Source organism: Schistocerca americana, chromosome 7 (genome assembly GCF_021461395.2).
Source record: "Schistocerca americana isolate TAMUIC-IGC-003095 chromosome 7, iqSchAmer2.1, whole genome shotgun sequence".
In the NCBI taxonomy this organism is placed as follows: Eukaryota; Metazoa; Arthropoda; class Insecta; order Orthoptera; family Acrididae; genus Schistocerca; species Schistocerca americana.
This window is the reverse complement of record NC_060125.1, coordinates 539,373,302-539,396,661: the sequence shown is the minus strand read 5'-3', so window position 1 is coordinate 539,396,661 and position 23,360 is coordinate 539,373,302. Positions and strand designations below refer to the sequence as shown.

General features: G+C 38.5%; 1 protein-coding gene across 2 annotated transcripts in view; it reads right to left on the bottom strand.

Annotated features, from left to right (window-relative positions):
- The window catches only part of LOC124622111 (helicase POLQ-like), a 112,728-nt gene that overhangs the window by 4,795 nt on the left and 84,573 nt on the right, over window positions 1-23,360 (bottom strand). For both annotated transcript variants that reach the window (XM_047147719.1, XM_047147720.1), the window contains 3 exons: window positions 21,724-21,897; window positions 21,519-21,632; window positions 608-742 (listed from right to left, as the gene is read on the bottom strand). In XM_047147719.1, coding sequence (XP_047003675.1) covers window positions 608-742; window positions 21,519-21,632; window positions 21,724-21,897 — 423 coding nt within the window. The remainder of the gene's footprint in view (window positions 1-607; window positions 743-21,518; window positions 21,633-21,723; window positions 21,898-23,360) is intronic.

The window sequence follows — 23,360 nt, the reverse complement described above, 5'->3', positions numbered from 1 at the left end:
TTTCAATTATAAAGAAGCACTACAAAGCACACGTCGTCAGCAGCGATCTGAAAATGGCGTACATGTCTTCTCCTTGAGTCAGAGTAACTGCCGCGCATGCTCAGAACTGCGACTGTAGCGCTGCCACAAATAGAAATAGAAACGGAACTTACTTTGTGGAAGACCCTCGTATGTTGTGATGCACTGACTAGGAGACAGAGTCATTGGGGTCATGAAATTGCTACCATTCCATTTCTCTGAATAATTGAATGGACTACTACTGCTTCTACTACTAATTCTACCACACCATAAACTAATGTGAGCGGTGTGCATCAGTTAGTATAGCACTATTCACCTTTTAGTATGTAACTATGATGCAGCTGAGATTATTAAATCCATTTCTGGTGGAAGTATTATTGTCACAACGGCATCCTACTACTGACAAAATGAGGAAAATCTGTTGGTATTAGTGCGTAACTTAGGACTGCAATATCACAATCAAGTGGCACGTAGGAAACAACACTTCACCTAAAAATTAACTTTCCATCACAAAGTATTCATTTAATTTCTTACAAATTTCTTGTGCTTGCATTTATGAATTCACTCAGTGCGATGTACAAATTCTCACCTTTGCTGCTGAAACAATCTGTTTAGCTACCCGTGTTGGCAAATGGTCAACCATACGAACAAGCTGTTTTGGATCAGCATTTGCAACATCAGTTATGGTTTTAAAACCAGCATTGTACAATTGTTTTGCTCGACCCTGCAAAAGAATGGATGTGTACAATTTCACATCAACTTACACACAAAAGCAATGGAATACAAATTATGTTATATGGCTGTGTAATTGAAGGAAAAAAAGTTTATAGTATCAGAATTATGCTGGGAAGTTGTCGGGGTGTCTAGGCATATGGTTATGTACCGTATTTACTCGAATCTAAGCCGCACTTTTTTTCCTGTTTTTGTAATCCAAAAAACCGCCTGCGGCTTAGAATCGAGTGCAAAGCAAGCGGAAGTTCTGAAAAACGTTAGTAGGTGCCGCCACAACTAACTTCTGCCATCGAATATATGTAGCATGCTTTGTAGACACAAAGATAAATACTGGCGCCAAAACCTCTGCGTCAATAAATAAATTAAAAAAAAAAAAGGTGGAAGACGAGCTTTTTTTCTCCGTCCCGAGTTTCGACCATTTTCATACATTATCCAACGAAGTAAATACAAATTCCGTATTGTTCATCTTCGAATGTAGCAGAATTTCAATGTACTACGAAAATACGACTGGCAAGACTGTTTGGGATGTTTGTCAATATGACCAACTCTACGTTCTGAATTTTTTCCTACCTGTGAGAAGAGATGGTTGCTAATAGGAACCTGATGAAATGTGAATCACATGCACTATTCTCTTCACCATAAGAATAATACGAATATAAACATTTTGCCATGTATTCTTTCGTGTTTGCTGCTATCTCATTTAAATCCTGTCTGCCTAATAAACTACGAAACTAGAGCGAGACAACAGCAAACGCGGAAGAATATACGTATCGTGTCATGTTTATATTCGTATTATTTTTATGCCTAATAGTGATACAGTCAAAAATGAAGCACGGCAACTGACTAGATTTTTAAATCTAAGATGACTAATTTCTGTGCAGAATTTGATGTACTAAAGAAGCGGCCGCAAAGATTTTCAAACGGAGAAAAATTTTCGCTTAACTCTCGTTCAGAACATGTTCTATCATACGCAGTCTATTATTTGGTTCTTGTTGATCATTATCAAAGAAAGCAGCAGTATAAGCAACAACAAATAGCAGTCTCTTGCCACTGTTTCGCTAATGAGACGATTCCTCTGTTTTTTTTTTTTAATTGTAAGCGGCGGTAGCGCGCACAAAAGCAAGCCATGCTGCGAGCGGCGACAGGCCGTAAACACGCACTATCAGAATGCGACAAACAGTGCATGACACAGTACAGTAATGCATTTTCAGCTTACAGTGGCGTAAACACCTATAACAAAGAAAACGGCACTTATCAGATCAAAGCAAAATAAGCAATCGATTCAAACCAGACGAAGCACGTGAAAAAGGAAGGGTACCCGTATAAATACTGACGGAGCGCCTGACGCATAGCAATGGCTACCTGGTAAAGCTTAACTGCTAGGCTTACGACTCGAACCAAACTACTGTAGCTGTATCGTCATTCATTCGACCTGAATTGTGTCTCATATCACAATGGACCAACTATGTTTCGATTTGGAGGTGCGGCCTAAAACTTTTCTCTCCCCTTGAATTTCGAGTCTCAAATTTCAGGTGCGGCTTAGATTCGGGAAATTTTTTTTTTCCGTTATTTCGAGTCTCATTTTTCAGGTGCGGCTTAGATTCGAGTAAATACGGTAATTAACAATTTGGTATAGGTACAATACAGCCAAAATATTACAATTAGAGGTACACGAAATTAGCAAATAAACTTACAAAATTTAGCATTTTGAAATTTTAATTTAGCATTTATATTTTGTGATGTCTTTATCCATTTAAATGACCCATAGACATAAGTTTGACTTTTTCTTTTTAACTATTCACAGTTTTCTTATACAGAGGAAATTGATTATTTATATAACATAGCACCATTGTGTTAGTTGTCATTCAAATTAACACAATTTTAGGCCTATGTACAAATGTTGATCTATTGAATGCAATCGCTGAAGTTGCAATCAAATGTCTGGCTTCATTGATCACCTTCTGTCACTTACGTCTAAATTCTATGTTGAGAAATACATCTCCGCATCCACACTACTGACAGGAACCCAAATTGCAGATAAAGCAGCCCTTCCATTTCAGCATATTTATGCTTTTTACAGAGTAGAAATTGCATTATATCATGCTTCCCATCACATCTCCAGCACTTAACAAGGTGCTGATGTAATGACAAAGTTGCTTAATTTTTTTTTTTCTTTTGCTATATTAACAATAGCACTTTCATTCAAATATGGCTATGCACCACAAACTGCCAGGCTGAAGAGCTTGCCAATGGTTTTGCAAAAAAATATTAGCTGGGCCTGATGTGTGTTTATGGATTGCTACTCATCGTAAAGACGGCACGTTGAGTCGCAGACAGGCACAACTAAAAAATACTTACACTCTAGCTTCTGGCCAAAGTCTTCTTCAGTACAAACACACACACACACACACACACACACACACACACACACACACACAAGCAAGCACAACTCACACAAACATTATCAAATCTCCGACAACTTGGACTGGAATGCTGGCCTGAACTGCCAGAGATGGTGGCCACATGTGCATGGGCTGTGCTCTTTTGTCATCTTAATATAGTGATTTTACATATAATTGTGGCTATATTAAAAGCAGGACAAGTTGAGCATCTGTATATTCAGATATCTTAGCACTTAAGTAAAGCATCTGTATATTCAGGTCTCTTAGCACTTAAGTAATAAACTTCACTGAAATTTTGCTGAAATATACCAATTTCACATTTAAGACCATTTGAAGTTGACCAAAAATATGGTGTTGTAGCATATGTGACTTTCATGTAGCTCTAACTATAATTTAATCTGTATGTAGCTCCTGAATTATAGCTTAGAGAGCGAAAACGGAATGTGCTAAAAATGAGATGTCAGTCGTCTCTAGTGCATTTAGTAGTTAGTGTGTTTTGAACATAGTCAACAAATCACCTTCCAACTTCTGATGAATGTGGTATAAGGAGCCATGAGGCAAAGAAAGAAAAATGAGGAGAGGTAATATATGAGTTGCCAAAAACAAAGTGTACTAATGCATTATAATTAAGGTTTAAGATTTTCCATGATGATTTCATAACTTTATGAATCACATACATACCTATTATAGCTACCACTATACACATATTGCAAATTGTGCATGATGATTATGGAAGACATATCTGATACAAAGAACACCAGTTAGAATTTTTTTACACATATTATTTCTGAATATTTTTAAATTTAAATTACAAAATGTGAATACTTCATTTACCTGGGAGCTGCATAGACAAAACTGTAAATAATAAGACATCAGGATCAAGAAGTGACAACATCAAGATGATGTCAACTTAGAAGATTATCTTAATCCACTGTTGAACACATTGTATGTACTGCAGTGATTAGTTTTGGTAAATTCTATTATCAGAAACAAACTTGTAAAATTGCATAAAATAAATAAATTAACAGATATATGATGAAATTATAACACAACAAAAATAGAAATAGAAAGTGGATGTGGGGATTCCTTTACCTGGTGAAAATGAGGATTTTGAGGAAACAATACTATTCAAAGAATATACATATACATATCAGCAGAAAACATGGTAGAAAACACATCACAACATTTTCCAGAAGTAGTACTTACAAGTTGCTCACATTAATAACAAGCACTCTTCAAGAATTTAACACTAACAATGGATGTGTATGTTGTTGTTGTTGTGGTCTTCAGCCCTGAGACTGGTTTGATGCAGCTCTTCATGCTACTCTATCCTGTGCAAGCTTCTTCATCTCCCAGTACCTACTGCAACCTACATCCGTCTGTATCTGTTTAGTGTATTCATCTCTCTTCTGTAGCACCACATTTCGAAAGCTTCTATTCTCTTCCTGTCCAAACTATTTATCGTCCATGTTTCACTTCCATACATGGCTACACTCCATACAAATACTCTCAGAAATAACTTCCTGACACTTAAATCTATACTCGATGTTAACAAATTTCTCTTCTTCAGAAACGCTTTCCTTGTCATTGTCAGTCTACATTTTATATCTTCTCTACTTCGACCATCAGCAGTTATTTTGCTCCCCAAATAGCAAAACTCCTTTACTACTTTAAGTGTCTCATTTCCTAATCTAATTCCCTTAGCATCACTCGACTTAATTCGACTACATTCCATTATCTTCGTTTTGCTTTATACCCTCCTTTCAAGACACTGTCCATTCCATTCAACTGCTCTTCCAAGTCCTTTGCTGTCTCTGACAGAATTACAATGTCATCAGCGAACCTCAAAGTTTTTATTGCTTCTCCATGGATTTTAATACCTACTCCGACTTTTCTTTTGTTTCCTTTACTACTTGCTCAATATACAGATTGAATAGCATCGGGGAGAGGCTACAACCCTTTCTCACTCCCTTCCCAACCACTGCTTCCCTTTCATGTCCCTCGACTCTTATAACTGCTATCTTGTTTCTGTACAAATTGTAAATAGCCTTTCGCTTCCTGTCTTTTACCCCTGCCACCTTCAGAATTTGAAAGAGAGTATTCCAGTCAACATTGTCAAAAGCTTTCTCTAAGCTAGAAATTCTAGAAACGTAGGTTTGCCTTTCCTTAATCTTTCTTCTAAGATAAGTTGTAGGGTCAGTATTGCCTCACGTGTTCCAACATTTCTACGGAATCCAAACCGATCTTCCCTGAGGTTGGCTTCTACCAGTTTTTCCACTCATCTGTAAAGAATTCGCGTTAGTATTTTGCAGCTGTGACTTATTAAACTGATTGTTTGGTAATTTTCACATCTGTCAACACCTGCTTTCTCTGGGATTGGAATTATTATATTCTTCTTGAAGTCTGAGGAAATTTCGCCTATCTCATACATCTTGCTCACCAGATGGTAGAGTTTTGTCAGGACTGGCTCTCCCAAGGCCGTCAGTAGTTCTAATGCAATGTTGTCTACTCCCGGGGCCTTGTTTCGACTCAGGTCTTTCAGTGCTCTGTCAAACTCTTCACACAGTATCATATCTCCCATTTCATCTTCACATATATCCTCTTCCATTTCCATAATATTGTCCTCAAGAATATCGCCCCTGACCCTCTATATACTCCTTCCATCTTTCTGCTTTCCCTTCTCTGCTTAGAACTGGGTTTCCATCTAAGCTCTTGATATTCATGCAAGTGGTTCTCTTTTCTCCAAAGGTCTCTTTAATTTTCCTGTAGGCAGTATCTATCTTACCCCTCGTGAGATAAGCCTCTACATCCTTACATTTGTCCTCTAGCCATCCCTGCTTAGCCATTTTGCACTTCCTGTCGATCTCATTTTTGAGACGTTTGTATTCCTTTTTGCCTGCTTCACTTACTGCATTTTTGTATTTTCTTCTTTCATCAATTAAATTCAGTATCTCTTCTGTTACCTAAGGATTTCTAAGAGCCCTCATCTTTTTACCTACTTGATCCTCTGCTGCCTTCATTATTTCATTCTTCAAAGCTACCCATTCTTCTTCTACTCTATTTCTTTCCACCATTCCTGTCAATTGTTCCCTTATGCTCTCCCTGAAACTCTATACAACCTCTGAGTATGTATAACATAGTAAATAAAGATTACCTGTTGAGTTGCAGACAGAAAAAACAGTTACACATTATAGAGTTTGGCCAAAGCCTTCTTCATCAAAGAAAACAAACACTTATTCACACTAGCAAACACACTTCATGCACACATGACTGCTGCCATCAGCAACTCTGACCAGAATGCAACTGTCAGGTGAAAAATAATCTTGAGAAGGAGGCAGGGAAGGGGTAGGGATAGCAAGATATAGGTGGGTGAGGGGATGGGGGAGAACACTGTCTGGCAGGACATGCACTGACTAGAGACTGACAAGCGCAGCATAGGGAGGTGGCGTGTGCGTGTGTGTGTGGGGGGGGAGGGGAGGAGGGGGGAGGAAGGCAATCGTAAAATGCGTTTTAGACAGGTACGTGCCGAGTAAAACTGTGAGGGACGGGAAAAACCCACCGTGGTACAACAACAAAGTTAGGAAACTACTGCGAAAGCAAAGAGAGCTTCACTCCAAGTTTAAACGCAGCCAAAACCTCTCAGACAAACAGAAGCTAAACGATGTCAAAGTTAGCGTAAGGAGGGCTATGCGTGAAGCGTTCATTGAATTCGAAAGTAAAATTCTATGTACCGACTTGACAGAAAATCCTAGGAAGTTCTGGTCTTACGTTAAATCAGTAAGTGGCTCGAAACAGCATATCCAGACACTACGGGATGATGATGGCATTGAAACAGAGGATGACATGCGTAAAGCTGAAATACTAAACACCTTTTTCCAAAGCTGTTTCACAGAGGAAGACCGCACTGCAATTCCTTCTCTAAATCCTCGCACAAACGAAAAAATGGCTGACATCGAAATAAGTGTCCAAGGAATAGAAAAGCAACTGGAATCACTCAATAGAGGAAAGTCCACTGGACCTGATGGGATACCAATTCGATTCTACACAGAGTACGCGAAAGAACTCGCCCCCCCTTCTAACAGCCGTGTACCGCAAGTCTCTAGAGGAACGGAGGGTTCCAAATGATTGGAAAAGAGCACAGATAGTCCCAGTCTTCAAGAAGGGTCGTCGAGCAGATGCGCAAAACTATAGACCTATATCTCTGACGTCGATCTCTTGTAGAATTTTAGAACATGGTTTTTGCTCGCGTATCATGTCATTTCTGGAAACCCAGAGTCTACTATGTAGGAATCAACATGGATTCCGGAAACAGCGATCGTGTGAGACCCAACTCGCTTTATTTGTTCATGAGACCCAGAAAATATTAGATACAGGCTCCCAGGTAGATGCTATTTTTCTTGACTTCCGGAAGACGTTCGATACAGTTCCGCACTGTCGCCTGATAAACAAAGTAAGAGCCTACGGAATATCAGACCAGCTGTGTGGCTGGATTGAAGAGTTTTTAGCAAACAGAACACAGCATGCTGTTATCAATGGAGAGACGTCTACAGATGTTAAAGTAACCTCTGGCGTGCCACAGGGGAGTGTTATGGGACCATTGCTTTTCACAATATATATAAATGACCTAGAAGATAGTGTCGGAAGTTCCATGCGGCTTTTCGCGGATGATGCTGTAGTATACAGAGAAGTTGCAGCATTAGAAAATTGTAGCGAAATGCAGGAAGACCTGCAGCGGATAGGCACTTGGTGCAGGGAGTGGCAACTGACCCTTAACATAGACAAATGTAATGTATTGCGAATACATAGAAAGAAGGATCCTTTATTGTATGATTATTTGATAGCGGAACAAACACTGGTAGCAGTTACTTCTGTAAAATATCTGGGAGTATGCGTGCGGAACGATTTGAAGTGGAATGATCATATAAAATTAATTGTTGGTAAGGCGGGTACCAGGTTGAGATTCATTGGGAGAGTGCTTAGAAAATGTAGTCCATCAACAAAGGAGGTGGCTTACAAAACACTCGTTCGACCTATACTTGAGTATTGCTCATCAGTGTGGGATCCGTACCAGATCGGTCTGACGGAGGAGATAGAGAAGATCCAAAGAAGAGCGGCGCGTTTTGTCACAGGGTTGTTTGGTAACCGTGATAGCGTTACGGAGATGTTTAATAAACTCAAGTGGCAGACTCTGCAAGAGGGGCGCTCTGCATCGCGGTGTAGCTTGCTCGCCAGGTTTCGAGAGGGTGCGTTTCTGGATGAGGTATCGAATATATTGCTTCCCCCTACTTATACCTCCCGAGGAGATCACGAATGTAAAATTAGAGAGATTAGAGCGCGCACGGAGGCTTTCAGACAGTCGTTCTTCCCGCAAACCATACGCGACTGGAACAGGAAAGGGAGGTAATGACAGTGGCACGTAAAGTGCCCTCCGCCACACACCGTTGGGTGGCTTGCGGAGTATCAATGTAGATGTAGATGTAGATGTAGATGTAGATGAAGGGAACGGACGGGCGTGTACATTAGCAGAAGGTGGCAGGGAAAGGGAACGGATGGGCGGGCACAGTGGCAGTGGGTGGTGCGGAAAGGAAATGGCTGGGTGGGTATATTGGCAGAGGGTGACACGCATAGAGCATGAGGGAATGTCAAAATGGAGGGGGTATTAGGACAATGGAATGGAAACAATGGCTGCTTCACAACGTGGGCCATCTGGATCCTCCCTTCCACCACCAGCTTTTCTGAACTGTGCAGATAGGAGACATCCTTACAACACATTCTCTGCTGCAAAAATTAACCTGGCCTCAATCTAAGGTAACCTACTGTTCCTACACTCTCCAATCAACAGCTCCGGCCCCCTCATCCTATTGCCTCCACCTTTGTGTGCTGCCCTCTGCCAATGCACCCGCCTGTCCTTTTCCCTTCCCTGCTCCTCTCCTTTTCTGTCCACCCCCACCTCCCGATGCCGAGCCTGGCGGTCTCTAGTCACTGCACACCCTGTCAGACATAACTCTTCTCTCCCACCACCCATATTCTGCCATCTCTCCCACCACCCCTACCCCGCCATCTCTCTCACCACCCCTACCCTGCCATCCCTCCCCCTTCCACACATCACTCCAGATTGCTATTAAGGTTGACAGCTGCATTCCCATCAGACCTACCAGTGGTAGTGGTCATGTGTGCATGAGTTGTGCTTGCTTGCGTGAATGTGTGTGTGTTTTCTTTGTTAAAGAAGGCTTTGGCTGTATTTATCAAACAATGGAAAGTCCAAGTTGGAATATCAACAATGTTATGAAAAGGGTAGATAGCTACTCACCATAAAAGTGACATGTTAAAACTATTGGCTCTGATGTGATAACAACTGTTAGTAAACAGCTGAGAGGTAATTGCAATAGTCCTCTACATTCTGGTGGGATTGGTAGACTATTAGGGCCCTCTTTTTTACCATTTTATTTTGTTTTCAAAATTAAAAAGCTGCAACTGTAGTAGGTAGTATAATTATTTAATAGTTGCTCTTTAGTAATAACTGCATTTAACTGATTTTCAGAAGCTGGTATTCCAATAAAACGGTGATGCAAATAAATTTCGGCAGAAAAATCAATCTATTGCATAATTACTCAAAATTAAATTGTCAAATAGACATAAACATTATTTTATCCTAAAAGGTTTTTATACCCGTCTGAACATTCTTACATCATTAATGAAGCAGGTAGTGATTTACCACCATAACTCACCTTTGTTGTATTTTCTGTAACACATCACTTGCAGTAATTTAAGCAGCACTATTATCAAGAATAATGTTTACGAGATGTCCTACTTGGAACAATGGGTGTAATTTTCCTTTTCTATTGTATTTCAGTTCATGTATGTATTGCTATATTAAGGGTGCAAATTAAAGTAGAACTATTCACATAGCCAGCATACGAAAATACAAAGCCAAATACCATGTAGGGACTACATTTTATAAATTATTTTGTTTCTCCATCATTCATTCCATTCATTCAATTTCCACTTTCTTCATCTACAACTGCTTTTGCTAACCATCTTTTGGGATACATAGCTGCAATTCCTTAACCTTGGCATGTATGGAATCCCAGTAGAGTGTAATCCTGCTCCCTGGGGAGACGCTGACTGACTGATTAATAATCATTTTCTGTCACACAGTCTTAGTTCTCACTTATAAGGATTAAACATTACACTTTAGCAAACATTTATTAAAAATATTTGGCGCACAAGATTTTTTTGAGTGTCACACTTTGTGATTCATAAGAAATCAAAATGTTACCTTAAAACCTTATATCTTTATTGTATGCTTTTACTGTGTTAAAAGAACATGGTATCTAACATCATTAATTTGTACTATACTCGATTTTTGTCAGGGATGATGTCGCCTAAAATAGGAGCCTGATGTACTCAATTTGAATTTCTGGTTGTTAAGAATTATAGTAAAACTCATTACGGCCATTTTAACTTCTCATTTCTGTTCTTGCTAGCTTCCTCGACTGACAGATGTTGAACCCAAATGTATTTATATAGAAATAAATGTAAGTATTTGTTAAACATCACATGTGCACACTGCATTCTTATTATGTTCCTTCACTCACTGAATTATTTATCATATTAAAGAGCAAATTTAAGTGCCAAGGAATATTTCTAGATAATTTACATCCATAAAGGTGACTGCAAGAGACAATATACATTCAGATTAGTTATGGTAAAGAAACAAACCTACAGATTTACAATTTATTTTGGAATTAATTTATACGACATCTTACGAAAAAATTACTTTTCTGTTATGCAGTATATTGCCAGAAAAGACAGGTAGTTATGATATCCCTTATTTTTGCTTACTGAATATGTATGCGAACTGTGATCTGTCAAAACGAGACAGGACATGTTAACAGAGTTTTGTAATTATTAATGAAATTTCATAACAAGTTGTATATGCTTTCTCTTCTAAGTGGAGAGAGAATAAAGACAATACCAAACTGTGGTACACCTGGAGAAGAGAAAGTATCATCAGTGGAGCAGCACATGCAAGTCGAAGTTCATGTGTTTTTATACTGGCTTACTTGCATCAAACCAAATGCTTATAATGACTCAACATTCAAACACCAATGTTTTATCTATCATTATAGTAGTTTTTTTTGTGTAGTAATAAATAATTTTCTGTTGTTTGTGAGAGACACGCATGACGACACAACAACAGAACCGTGAGCTGTTAGACAGTTTTTTTTTTATTTTTTAAGTACACTTTATGATGCAACCAATATTCTTGCAATTTAGCAAACTGATTGATAGATCCTAATATCAATTACTTTAACATCATATCCCTTATTATTTTCAGGTTTCTGATGAAATCCACACCGTGATAAAGATTGTCAAGCAAACAACCACGGATGCCAGAGCAGTGAGCGATGTCAAGTTGAATACTGAAATAGGAGAAACCTGCACTCAGAAAGTAGGCTATGACTGATACAGTTCATAACAGAAATTTTAAAGAAATTTGCATTGTGGTGTCCAAGAGGTGTATGAAATTTCAAGAAGGCAGGTAGCTATGTTGGCCAGAATTTCAGAGAATTCGAAAAAGCAGGATGCAATCACAAACAAAATTTTAGGGATGTCTAACAAAATTTCAGAAATTGTAGCAGAAAAGGAGGACAGGTTCCTGTCTGAACTTAACAAACTTTCAGGACAAGATAGTGTAAAAGTTTTCCCTGAAATATCAGAGATGAAACAAGCATGTGGTGGTGTACCAGGGGTGGTGCAGAACCAATGAGGCTGTAGAAGTAAAATGAACGCATTTCGAACAATTTTCACCAACTTTCCAATAAATTAGATAAATTGCTCCAGAGCAGGAAAAAGCACTGTATGAACAATTTGAGGGACAAAGGAACCAATTTTTGGAACAGTTTCTGGCATTCAAAAACGATACACATACCATAGAACTGGTAGACAATAAGAAGAATAGGTAACCATTGGGAAAATTTTGAATGAAGTGGTGGGCATAGCTGTTCTAGCAGTCAGACAGCAACTGAGTTCCATAACATAAACAAAAAATTAGCCAAGATGTATTGGTATGGCAAAATACTGTGAGGGAACAGATCAAAAATGTAAAAAATAACTAGCAAATGTAATAGTTATTGTGCAAATGGTCAACCCGTAGCACAAGGTTCTGAAAATAATTTCATTCCTAAATCAACATTGAGTGGGCTGCAGCAAACGCAAGCAAAGCCCACGACTACGCTATTGCACGATACTCAGAGCAATGTGGAGGACGCGCCGCTTTTATGCTGTGTTACTAGAGGAGAATTTAAAATGCCATCAGAAATTCCAAACATTTTTATCAGGCAAGAAGTCTATTCACCCTATCATATCCATTCATGCATTTCATGGAGCTATGCCAAAATCATGTTCAGATAGGCTAAAAATACGTTTCATCACCGTTTACATCCAGGAAGACACTTCAATGTGGCCCAGTGAAGCTGTGGAATATTGCAAACCAATTCATAAAAGAGTGTTTAACCAGGAGCGGTTACAGGCTTGGTTGGGCAGTTTATGCAAATACTTCGGCAAATACATTAAGGGGAAGTTCTGATCAAGAGGCACAAAAAACGGGTGAAGTGTAGAATTTTGTTTCATGTAGTGAATGTTTTTACTAAAATGACGGTTTTATTGCTTTATTACACATACATTCCTGTATGAATTTTTTCTTACTGCACATCAAATGAAAAATGGCAGCTGCAGCCCTTGTCAAAGAATGCACCTTGCGACACATCCTGATTTGCGAGAAGCATTGTATAGACTCGTGGCTATTTCTGAAATCCATGAAAATAGAAAATTCCTAAATTAGAATGAATTTGACGGGCAGTCTTGATGAGTTTTGAAAAATACCCCAAGTAAATAAATATGGCAGCTATCTGAAAAACATGTGAATTTATTGGCATGTTTTTCTAACTTCAAATGTTTAAAAATAATTTTTTAATTTCGATAAAAAAAAAAAGAGCACTTGCTAAGACCCCCTAAACTTAATTATACTTCTTAAAAAAAAAAAATAATAGAAGAATCAGTCAATCTGTCAAGGCTCTTAAAGTGCTTTGCACATGGAATTGCTTTTGAGGACCACCACCACCACCACCACCACCACCACAACCACCACTGTTTCAAAACTTGCGGTTAATCCAGAATTGCAGGACCTTTTTCAATCCAGGCTCTTTTAACAAACTGAGACATTCCTTGATCTGTGGAGCCATGCGTTTCCTGTCACGTAAGTCTGCAAAGCTTTTGCTGTTTGCCCCCCCCCCCCCCCCCCCCCCAAGATGGTTCCTGATACGTTCACGGTCTTCAGAATAGATGAATAACCTTCAACAAATATACCTGTAGCCATATATGCTGCTATTTCAACAGTTTTTGCCCCAAAATGAATATTTTTTCATACCTGTTTCCAAATGCATATGTGTAGCTCCTCATTTTGTGTATTGGCACCACTGCATCTTTCAAGTAAATCCTCTTTGGACAGTAATTGATATACCAGTCAAATCTTTTCTTGAACTTATTCATCAAGCAGTAAACAGAAATGGCATAGTTCAGTTCAGGCACAAAAAGTGGCAGACAATAGACCTCACCTGTCAACATCACACGTGGAAAACTGATTCCAATCATGATTAGCCTCTAAATGATGGTTGAGAGATGGAGAGGGGGTGGAAATTAATTGATACGACTTGAACACATGTATGACATCAGGGATGACTCACATTCTGATGACACTAGTGCAATAGTTGGCATATTACCATGCCACAGTCCATTGTGAATACATATGTAGATGATGTCTTAAAGAGAGTGGTGCTGTAATGAACTATCTTCACTGACTTGTACAAAAGGATTTGCGAGAGTATGCATGTACCCATTTGCCCATTAGCAATTGCAAAGATTTTCAGAGTGATAGGCACCAGATCTTGCAATGTTAAGTGGAATGTCCATATACAACTTTCCTAAGATATGTAGCGATATTATGTACATTCTTAGTGGTAGTTTTATTGGTGATGGACTGCATATTAAGAATGGGGTTACTTTCTAAAAGCAATGCTATGATTGACCTTTCGACTGGAACATGTCAACTGGATTATGAGTGTGTCAGTCTAGTGGTGGAACTGCTAAAAAGCAACGAAGGTCATGGCAAATATTACCAAGGTTTAAAAATTCATTTCATAAGCAATGGGCTTAACTATATGACCAGGCAACTACCTCAATTAGCTCTTATGATCAGTATCAAGGAACTGGTAGTCAGCAAAGTAAGTGAGACAGCACACTCGACCAATGAACAAAGTAATAATTTGATGAGCATTGCTTTGAAATAAGCTAACGTATTTGGCAAACGATCCGGTATGATACAAGACTATCTGTGTCATCTCAATGTCATATCACATCATACATTCAATAACAACAAAAATAATCAATTATTGATAATATAATGTAAATGGATAGAAAAAAATATATACTCACGAAGCGGTGGCAGGGGAATTCTTTTGTGTGTGTGTTTCCCTGTCGCTGCTTGGTTAGTAGGTTTTTTTATTTATCCATTTACATTACATCATACTTTCTGTGATTCCTGCTACTCCATCTCCTGGTCAAAGAGAGCTGCTATCACTCGGGAGACAAGAAAAACATTGGACAAAACGTTCTTCTTAGAAATCATCCTAAATATTCATCTCTGAATACAAAGAACAGAAAGTGACAAATGCTTTACATTGTGCCATCCGAAATTGCAAGTGTAGCTCACTGGAGCGTACTTGCAAATGCATCCTGGAACCAACAGAATTAGAAGCATTAACCCCCTCAGGATATGAGAAAATGCTACTAGCATGGTATGTACAGTAGATATAAATTCATGTTAGTAAACCACATCTTGTGTGGATGAGATTACAAAACAGGAATAACAGACACTTTGCTTGGGAAGTAATACAAATCAAGGAATGGTGTACGCACATTAGCATACATGATATTCCAATTAATGAACCATGTACAGGAAAGTAATAAGGAGAGAACCTTTCCTTATTTTTTCAAAGTGCAATGCACTGATTAAATCATTTGCTGTGCCATGAGCACACAAGTTGCATATACAGTAGAGTCCCGTTAATCCGAACTAATTGGGACCGGACCTTGTTCGGATTAGTTGCAATTATGGTGATGAGTTTCTAGAAAGAAGTATATGAAGCAGATAAGTAGGTACTCCATGGTAACAAAAGGGAGCAAGTGTGGAGACAATGGCTCACTTTCACTCCCTGCCCTTGTTGTTGTTCATTGTTGAGACCTCTGTAGTGTGTGAGGTCGGTGCACTGCCAGTTAGCTCGCAAAGCGTTTGGTTATGATAGTTATCGATCACTGGCACGTGTGACAGTTGTATTGTATTCGTTCTGGTGTAGTGGTGTACGTATTTTGTCATGAGTAAACAGAAACATACAAAGTTAACTCTCAAAGAAAAACTGAATGCTTTGAATTGGACAGACAATGGTGAGTAAGTATCTAAACTGGCATTAGAACTGGGTGTTGGTAAAGCAACCATTTGTGATTGGAAGAAGAACCGAGTGAAGCTTGAACAGTCCTGTGCAACGTCTTCGGGAAAAACACTCGAAATTCGGCAGACTTGGAAACTCTCCCAGTATGATGAAGTGGATGAAGCTCTTTTCCTTTGGTTTATGCAGGAAAGAGAAAGGGGAACTCCTTTGTGTGGAGCACTGGTTCAGGAGAAGGCTATTTACCTGAACAAGTTAATGAATGGTAGTGAGTCTTTTAGTGCGAGTACGGGTTGGTTGGACAGATTCAAAAAATGTCATGGAATCTGTCAGCCAACAATTACTGGAGAGAGGCTTTCTTCTGACCACGATGCAGTGGAGGAATACTTGGGTGAGTTTGAAAAAAATGATAAGAGTGGGAAGTATTCTCTCCAACAAATTTATAACACTGATGAGACTGGCCTTAATTTTAGGGCATTGGCAACAAAAAGCCTGGCCTCAAAAACAGAAGACCATGCTCCTGATTTTAAAATGTGCAAAGATTGTGTGACTATTAGCATGCAGCGATACTGCTGTCATCACAAGCTGCCTTTAATGCTGATCGGCAAATCTGCTAGGCCCAGAGCTTTTTAAAACCTGCAACATGAAGTCCCTGCCCGCATATCATTGCAACCAGAAAAAAGCATGGATGGATGGTAAGCTGTTCAAAGAAAGGTTTCATGGCCAGTTTGTTCCCTCTGTTCGACGGTTTTCTAAGGAAAATCATTTGTTTCCCCGTGCAGTCCTTTTGATTGGTAATGTACCATCTCACCCCAGCACTAAGGAATTATGTGATGGAGAAATTGTGGCGAAGTTTTTGCCGTCGAATGTTACACCACTTTTCTAGCTGATGGACCAGGGTGTACTGCAAACATAAAAACTGACTTACTGAAAACAATTTTTAAGAATGCTGTTCCAGGATGATAGCATTCCTTTAGTGGACAAAATAAAAAAGACCAATGTGAAGGATGACGTTTATTGGACTGCTGAGGCAAGGCATAATATTTCAGAAAATACTCAGAGAAAATCATGGAGAAAACTACGGACATCTCTTGAATTTCAGGACAACCTAGTTGAAAATGGAGAGGAAAATCTACTACAAATGATACAGACAATCCCTGGACGTGAAGAAGCTGTTGAAGGAGACGTAGATGAGTGGATGGTAGCGGATGGGGCATGTGTGGAGAACTTTACTGATGTCAATTTAGTTGCTGCTGTGACTAAAGACCAGGAAGAAGTGGACTGCTGTGACAGAAGTGACAGTGAGCCTGAAAGTGAGAAAGCAGAGCTGTTGCCATACAGTGATGCAGCAGAAGCCCTTGACCTCACACTACGTTATTTGGAGCAACAGCCCACTGCCACACCTGATGATTTGATTTTTATGAGATGATGGCGCAACTATTCATCATAGAACAGACTGTCTTCATTACGCCAAAAACAGCGACTGAGTTTTTGTCATCTAAAAAGTAGGTATAAAATGTCTGCTGTATTTTAGTAAGTTTGACAGCTTTTCTTTCATTGTTATGCATTGTTTAAACCTAATGTTTTCTTGCCAATTTTTCTAATCCATGTTTACTGTACTGTGTAAATTAAAATAGTGTGTATGTACAGCAGTTTACTGCACAGTTTTCCATACTTAGACTAACATTTTTCATGTTCGGATTAACCGAACGTTCGGATTAACCGAATGTTCGGATTAAATGTACGTTTGGATTAGTGGGACTCTGCTGTATACTTAAATGTGTTTGAAAAAGGATGTATATGAAAGCATTCATGCAATGGCAAAGCAATTAAACAAAGTTTACACAACAAGGACTGTCCTTTCCTCATTTAATACATTAAAACATCAAGATTCAGTAATTGCTGACTGAATAATTCTAAGCCCAGTACGAAACATTAAGTTAGGTGTGGGATTTTATGGATTTGTGTGTGTTTCTGATTTTGTTATCTTTCTTAGTTTTTGAGCTGAGTGTTTTCCCTTCTGAGCTTGGCACAAGTGGGTACAGTGGAAAACACATGGGTTATGAGGAAACAGCAACCTGCAGCATTTCCTGCATTTGCACACACTGGCTGTTTGTGCACTAGCTACTAGTTGAAGGTGTTCTTGAGGCAGCCCTGAAGTGGAGGTGCTTAGTAGAATTTTACATGGTTAGATTAAGAGAAATAATTGTATGATAGAAGAGTTTCATTGGTGGGAGGATAGTTTGCAATCATATGAGATTTGGGGTGGTAGTCCCACAGAACGTTATATTGTGAGATTGTGATATAAGTGAAAAATCTGTAAATTCAAACTGACAATATAAACATTAAACTGTCAGCCAGTCTAGCTATGTATGTGTCAGCTAGTACTGCACAATGAACATGAAGGTTAAACTGTAGTTGTGGAGATGATAATAAAATTACAAATTGCACTTACTTGCTGATAATGAGTTTGATGTCCAAGGAACACTTTCTATGAGGTACAACTGATGAAACATGTACCCTGTGTGATGTAAAGACCCTGCATTCCACACACTAACTAGAGTAAAGTTTCACTAAGACTGAACAAGTGTCGCTGGAGTGTCAATGAGGGTGCATATTGACATTATTAATGAAAAATCGGGTGTTTGACGCTTTCAAATTTCATAATGTCTTACCAAGTCAGCAAGTGCCTGATTACATTGACATCATGTGTGTGAATGTGTAGCAGTCACAGTGGCATACAACTGTAATGGCATAATGTATTATAAGTCAATAGGTGGCAGACAATAAACTGGTTTAACAAGAAGGCAACTTCTGCCTTGACACTGCAATAAACTACAACATACAGTGTCACTTCCGAATTCACAAGAGTCTTATTTGGAACAGATTATGATGTTTTAACAACACAGCACACCTCTACCTGCTGTTGATAATTAAAACTATTGCCATGTTTTTTCTTCCCAAGAATTTGTTATTATTTACTTGCTCTTGGTACTTATGTGCAACTGTTTCATGTGGTGCTACCACCAACTCATGGATGGTGTTCATACACGACATACCTTATGCTGCTGTCATGAGGATCCTTTTGATGTATCAACATATACACCTATGTCTGAGATTATGAAATGCTGCCTCACTGATGAATCCAGAAGTCAACAACAAGAATAATTCCAACTTTAACTTTTGTTAATCAAGCAACTGGATGACATTACTTTGTAAAAACCCACAACATTATGACCAAAGCTTTTAAAAAAAACACTCCACCAACCACATGAAAGCTCATGCATTTTTCCCTCTCTCTCCATAAAGTGAAGAGTGTAAAGAAGAGGGGAAAGTGCAACCATTACGTAACAAAAGCTTGTTGAACGTTACATGCACATAATGTATTTTTATTATTTCCTTATTCATAGGAAAGAGCAAATTTAAAAGCCAAGGAATGACACGATTTTTAGATGACTTGTAGTGTTTTATGTAAGTGTGCTCTTATCCAGAGAGATAACTGCTAGAGACAATATATGCTCAGATTAATTGTGGTAAAGAGACAAACCTGCAGATTTACAATTTATTTCAGAAATTACTTTTTACTTGTACAATCATTTATGGATTAATTAGTTTTCATTTTTCCTATGTGATACCAGATAAGACAGGCAGTCATAATATCTCTTATTTTTGCTTGCTGAATATGTAAGCACACTATAATCTGGAAATGAAATTTAACATAAAATATATTGTTAAAGGGTTGGAAAGTAGAGTATCAGATGAATGATGCATGGCTAAACAAACAAACAGTGCATATTTGTCAACACTCAAATTCTGGAGTTTTTTTTTTTTTCCTGAAGTTCAATGGTTGATCTTTTTGTAAGGCACAAATGTTTCCAAAAACCTGCCAACCAGAGCAAATGAAAGGAATATTAGTATTTAACATCCTGTTGACAACAATGTCATTAGCGATGAAGCACCAGCTTGGGTTAGGGAAGGATGGAAAGAAAATGAGCCATGTCGTTTGCAAAGGTTTTGCCTTACTAAATTTAGTAAAATGATGGAAAACCTAAATCTGAATGACCAGATGGAGAACCAAACCCAGGTCCTCCCAAATGCAAATCAATTGCCTTTACCACTGCACAACATTATTTGGCGATAACGAAGTTTGGGAAATTTATTGCACCACGTTAGTCCACTCAACATGTCTCACTATTGAGTGATGCTTCCTTTTCTTGTACAGTACTGAGTGTGGGTTTGGGTGCCTGTGTGGTTGTGTGTACTTTTGTTAGAAAAAGAGCTAGTGCTCGAAAGGTAATGTGAACGCTGTTTTCTGTTAGATGTTTCTGTACTCCAAGTGTGGATCCACTATAGGTGAGTGGTTGCCCTTCCCAGGAATTTCAATTATTGTTTTACTTTAACTTGGTACCCTTAATTTTCAGTGATACTTAATCTTTGTGGGAATAAACTTCATGATACAAAAAGAAGTTCTTTTACTGACAAACCAGAATTTCTTGTTATCTTTAAATAGTATCACTTAGTATTTTATTACATGTACACTATACATAAATGCCATTATGGGTGTATATGTATGTATCAAGTAACAGTATCAGAAGAATCTGTTGCTTACTGTATCTGAGCTGCCCATAGGCAGTTATACGTTGCCCCATTATTCCAAGGTAGCATCAGAGTTGAACATGCCTTATCATTCCAAGGTAGCATCAGAGGTGAACCTGTGCACTACTCTTCCACTTCAACAAGAATCAAACATCAGCAACAGCTCTATTGGTTGTAAAAGAACAGCAGTTTATGAGGAAAGTAAAGAGATTCTTTGACTATACTCTCCACCTATTTGATACAGTAGTCACAATTCAGTACAAATTAAAACAGTAAGTTATATATGTATCCTGCTCGAATGCAACCTTATTCCCTGTTAAATCTATACATACATCGATGGTGAAGACTGTGAAGACGGACTGGTTTATTTAATACAAAGCATAATTCTAACATTTCCTTGAATAGAAAATCAGTGTATTTGATCCAGTGAGATTCAAATTTCTTTCACTCTCTCATAAAAAATTGTTTCCCACTTCATATAATATATATTTACAGTTTACTATGGTTTAACATCTTATCCAGAACAAGATCATTCAAGGAGAAGCACAAATTTGGATCGGGGAAAGAAAACAGACATGACCTTTTCAAACGAACTGTCCCAACACTGATATTCAATGATTTAGGAAGACCACAGAAAACATAAAACTGAACAGCTGTATGAGGATTTGAGCCACCTCCTAATGGCAGTCCAATGTCTTACCATTGTGTCACCTTTCTTTGTCAGCCGAGTTCATTTTCTTGCGTTTGCACTTTAGTTACGTACAATATTTCTTAACTAAAATACAACATATGGAAACTGAAGCCCGTTACTACAAGCCAGGCAAATTTGAATCTACTTATCATTCATTGGGGTACCTAGTCAAATGACTTAAAATCTGTCCCACAATTTAACAGTACGTGATCTGCTGAGCCTTGCATATTGCCATTTGGTTATTACAGCAAGAAAACATTTCTTGCAAAAAAAATGTGTCACCATAGGTTGCTCATTTCTCTTCTCTAAAATGAGCTCTAACCATTGTGACAGTTGTTTTTAGTGTCTCCCTAATCATGGCAGTTTTATTTGATATGCCATGCTCTGATGAGACACTGTGTAGCAGTATTGTAAGCCATCAATGAGGCCCACTAGAGGACGATCTCTGGCAGCAGGCAGGAAATAAGGCTTTTTCTCTGTAGGTACCATCTGAGCTACAAGTAAGCCATACTTAACACTTCCTCGCTGCTCTGGTACCACACTGAAATTTCTCTTGTGCAGGAATGTACTCACCCTTTTCACAGCAGGGAGTTCCATAAGAGGGATAAGTTCAAGTGTGCAACAATGCGATAATCGCTGTGTGAAACTTGACAAAAGATCTTTAAATGCCCAGAACTCTGGTAACTCCTGCAAGCCAAAAACAAATATTATGTTAATAACAAGAATATAATACAAAATTACGAAGCTCTAAGACATTTCTGGATGGTACCTAACTTACCTCACAGAATCGCATAACACACGAAGCAAATGTTGATGAATTAACCATCAAGGTTTGAACAAATCCTCTTGGTAACTGAAATTTTTCTGCCACCACCCACACTGGAGTTTCATTCCAAAGCTCATATATAATTAAAGTTAAATAGAATCGTTTTATTACTCTTTCTGGCAGTGACTAAAAAAAGAGAAAAATGTATGCTAAATTTTACACGTAAATTTCTCACGAGAGAAAACAGTAAAATAAATAAAACACTAAAAATATAGTCTACTGGCAATTCCACATGAAGAGAACTGTATTTATTTGGAAATGCTGAAACATCACTGGAGAAGAGAGATTAAACAATTTTTTTCTCTTTTTGGGACACGAGGATTTGTAATCGTGGTTTAGATATTTTTGAAAGTCTCATTAATAAAACAAAAACCAAAAAGAGTAATTGCTTTCAACATTTACTATTTGTTGCTAATATATTTTACACTGTTGTAATTTTTCACATTTACAATCCACTAATAGGCAGGCAGAAAAGGGCATTGGTGTAAAATTTTGTCAAAGTTATGAAAATCTACAAGGTGTACAACTTTGCTTCCGCTGTTTGCCGATAGGTGGCGACAACGGTAAGTAGCGGTCGAAAGAAACAGATCACAGACATCAGGTAGTTAGCTTGGACCTCGGTCAACATAACCTCATTCAAACATTAGTCGATTTGTGTCTGCATCATAAAGTTGTTCTTGATTAAAAATGTCAGTTTAAGAGCCTAATTCTCATCATTTGTGGGAGATGTTACTGTTTTGTTTCAATATGAAGAAAACTGTGGCTGAGTCTCTTCAAATGCTCTCAAGTACATATGGTAAGGACACTGTTAGTGAAAGAACATGTCTTGAGTGGTTTCAATGCTTCAAGAATGGTGATTTTAACATCGTAGTCTACCATAGTGGTGGAAGAGAGAATGTTTTCGAAGATGTAGAAATGGAGACTTTGCTGAGTGAAGACTCGCATCAAACTTAAGAAGAACTGGCACGATTAGTGGGAGTGACAAAGCAAGCCGTTTCAAAACATCTCAAGGCTATGGGCATGATTCAGAAAGAAGGAACTTGGGTCCCGTGTGAGCTAAAACCAAGAGACATTGAACAGCATTTGTGTGTTTGTGAACAGTTGCTTCAGAGGCAAAAACAGAAGGGATTTCTGAATTGCATTGTGACCGGGGATGAAAAATGGGTTCATTACAATAACATTAAATGCAAAAATACATAGGGTTATCCCGGCCATGCTGCCACGTTGATGGGCAAACCGAATATTCACGGCCTCAAGACCATGCTCTGCATTTGGTGGGACCAGCTCGGCGTCACATACTATAAGGTGTTAAAACGAAGTGAAATAATCACAGGTGCTCGTTATCAAATGCAATTAATGCATTTGAGCAGAGCATTAAAACACAAATGGCCGCAATACAGCGAGAGGCACAATAAAGTGATTTTGTAGCACAACAACGCTCGACCCCCACGTTGCAAAAGAGGTCACAACGTAATTGAAAATGATAAAATGGGAAGTCCTACGCCACCCACCGTATTCTCCAGACATTGCTCTCTCTGACTATCACCTGTTTAGATCTATGGTGTATGGCTTGGCTGACCAACACTTCC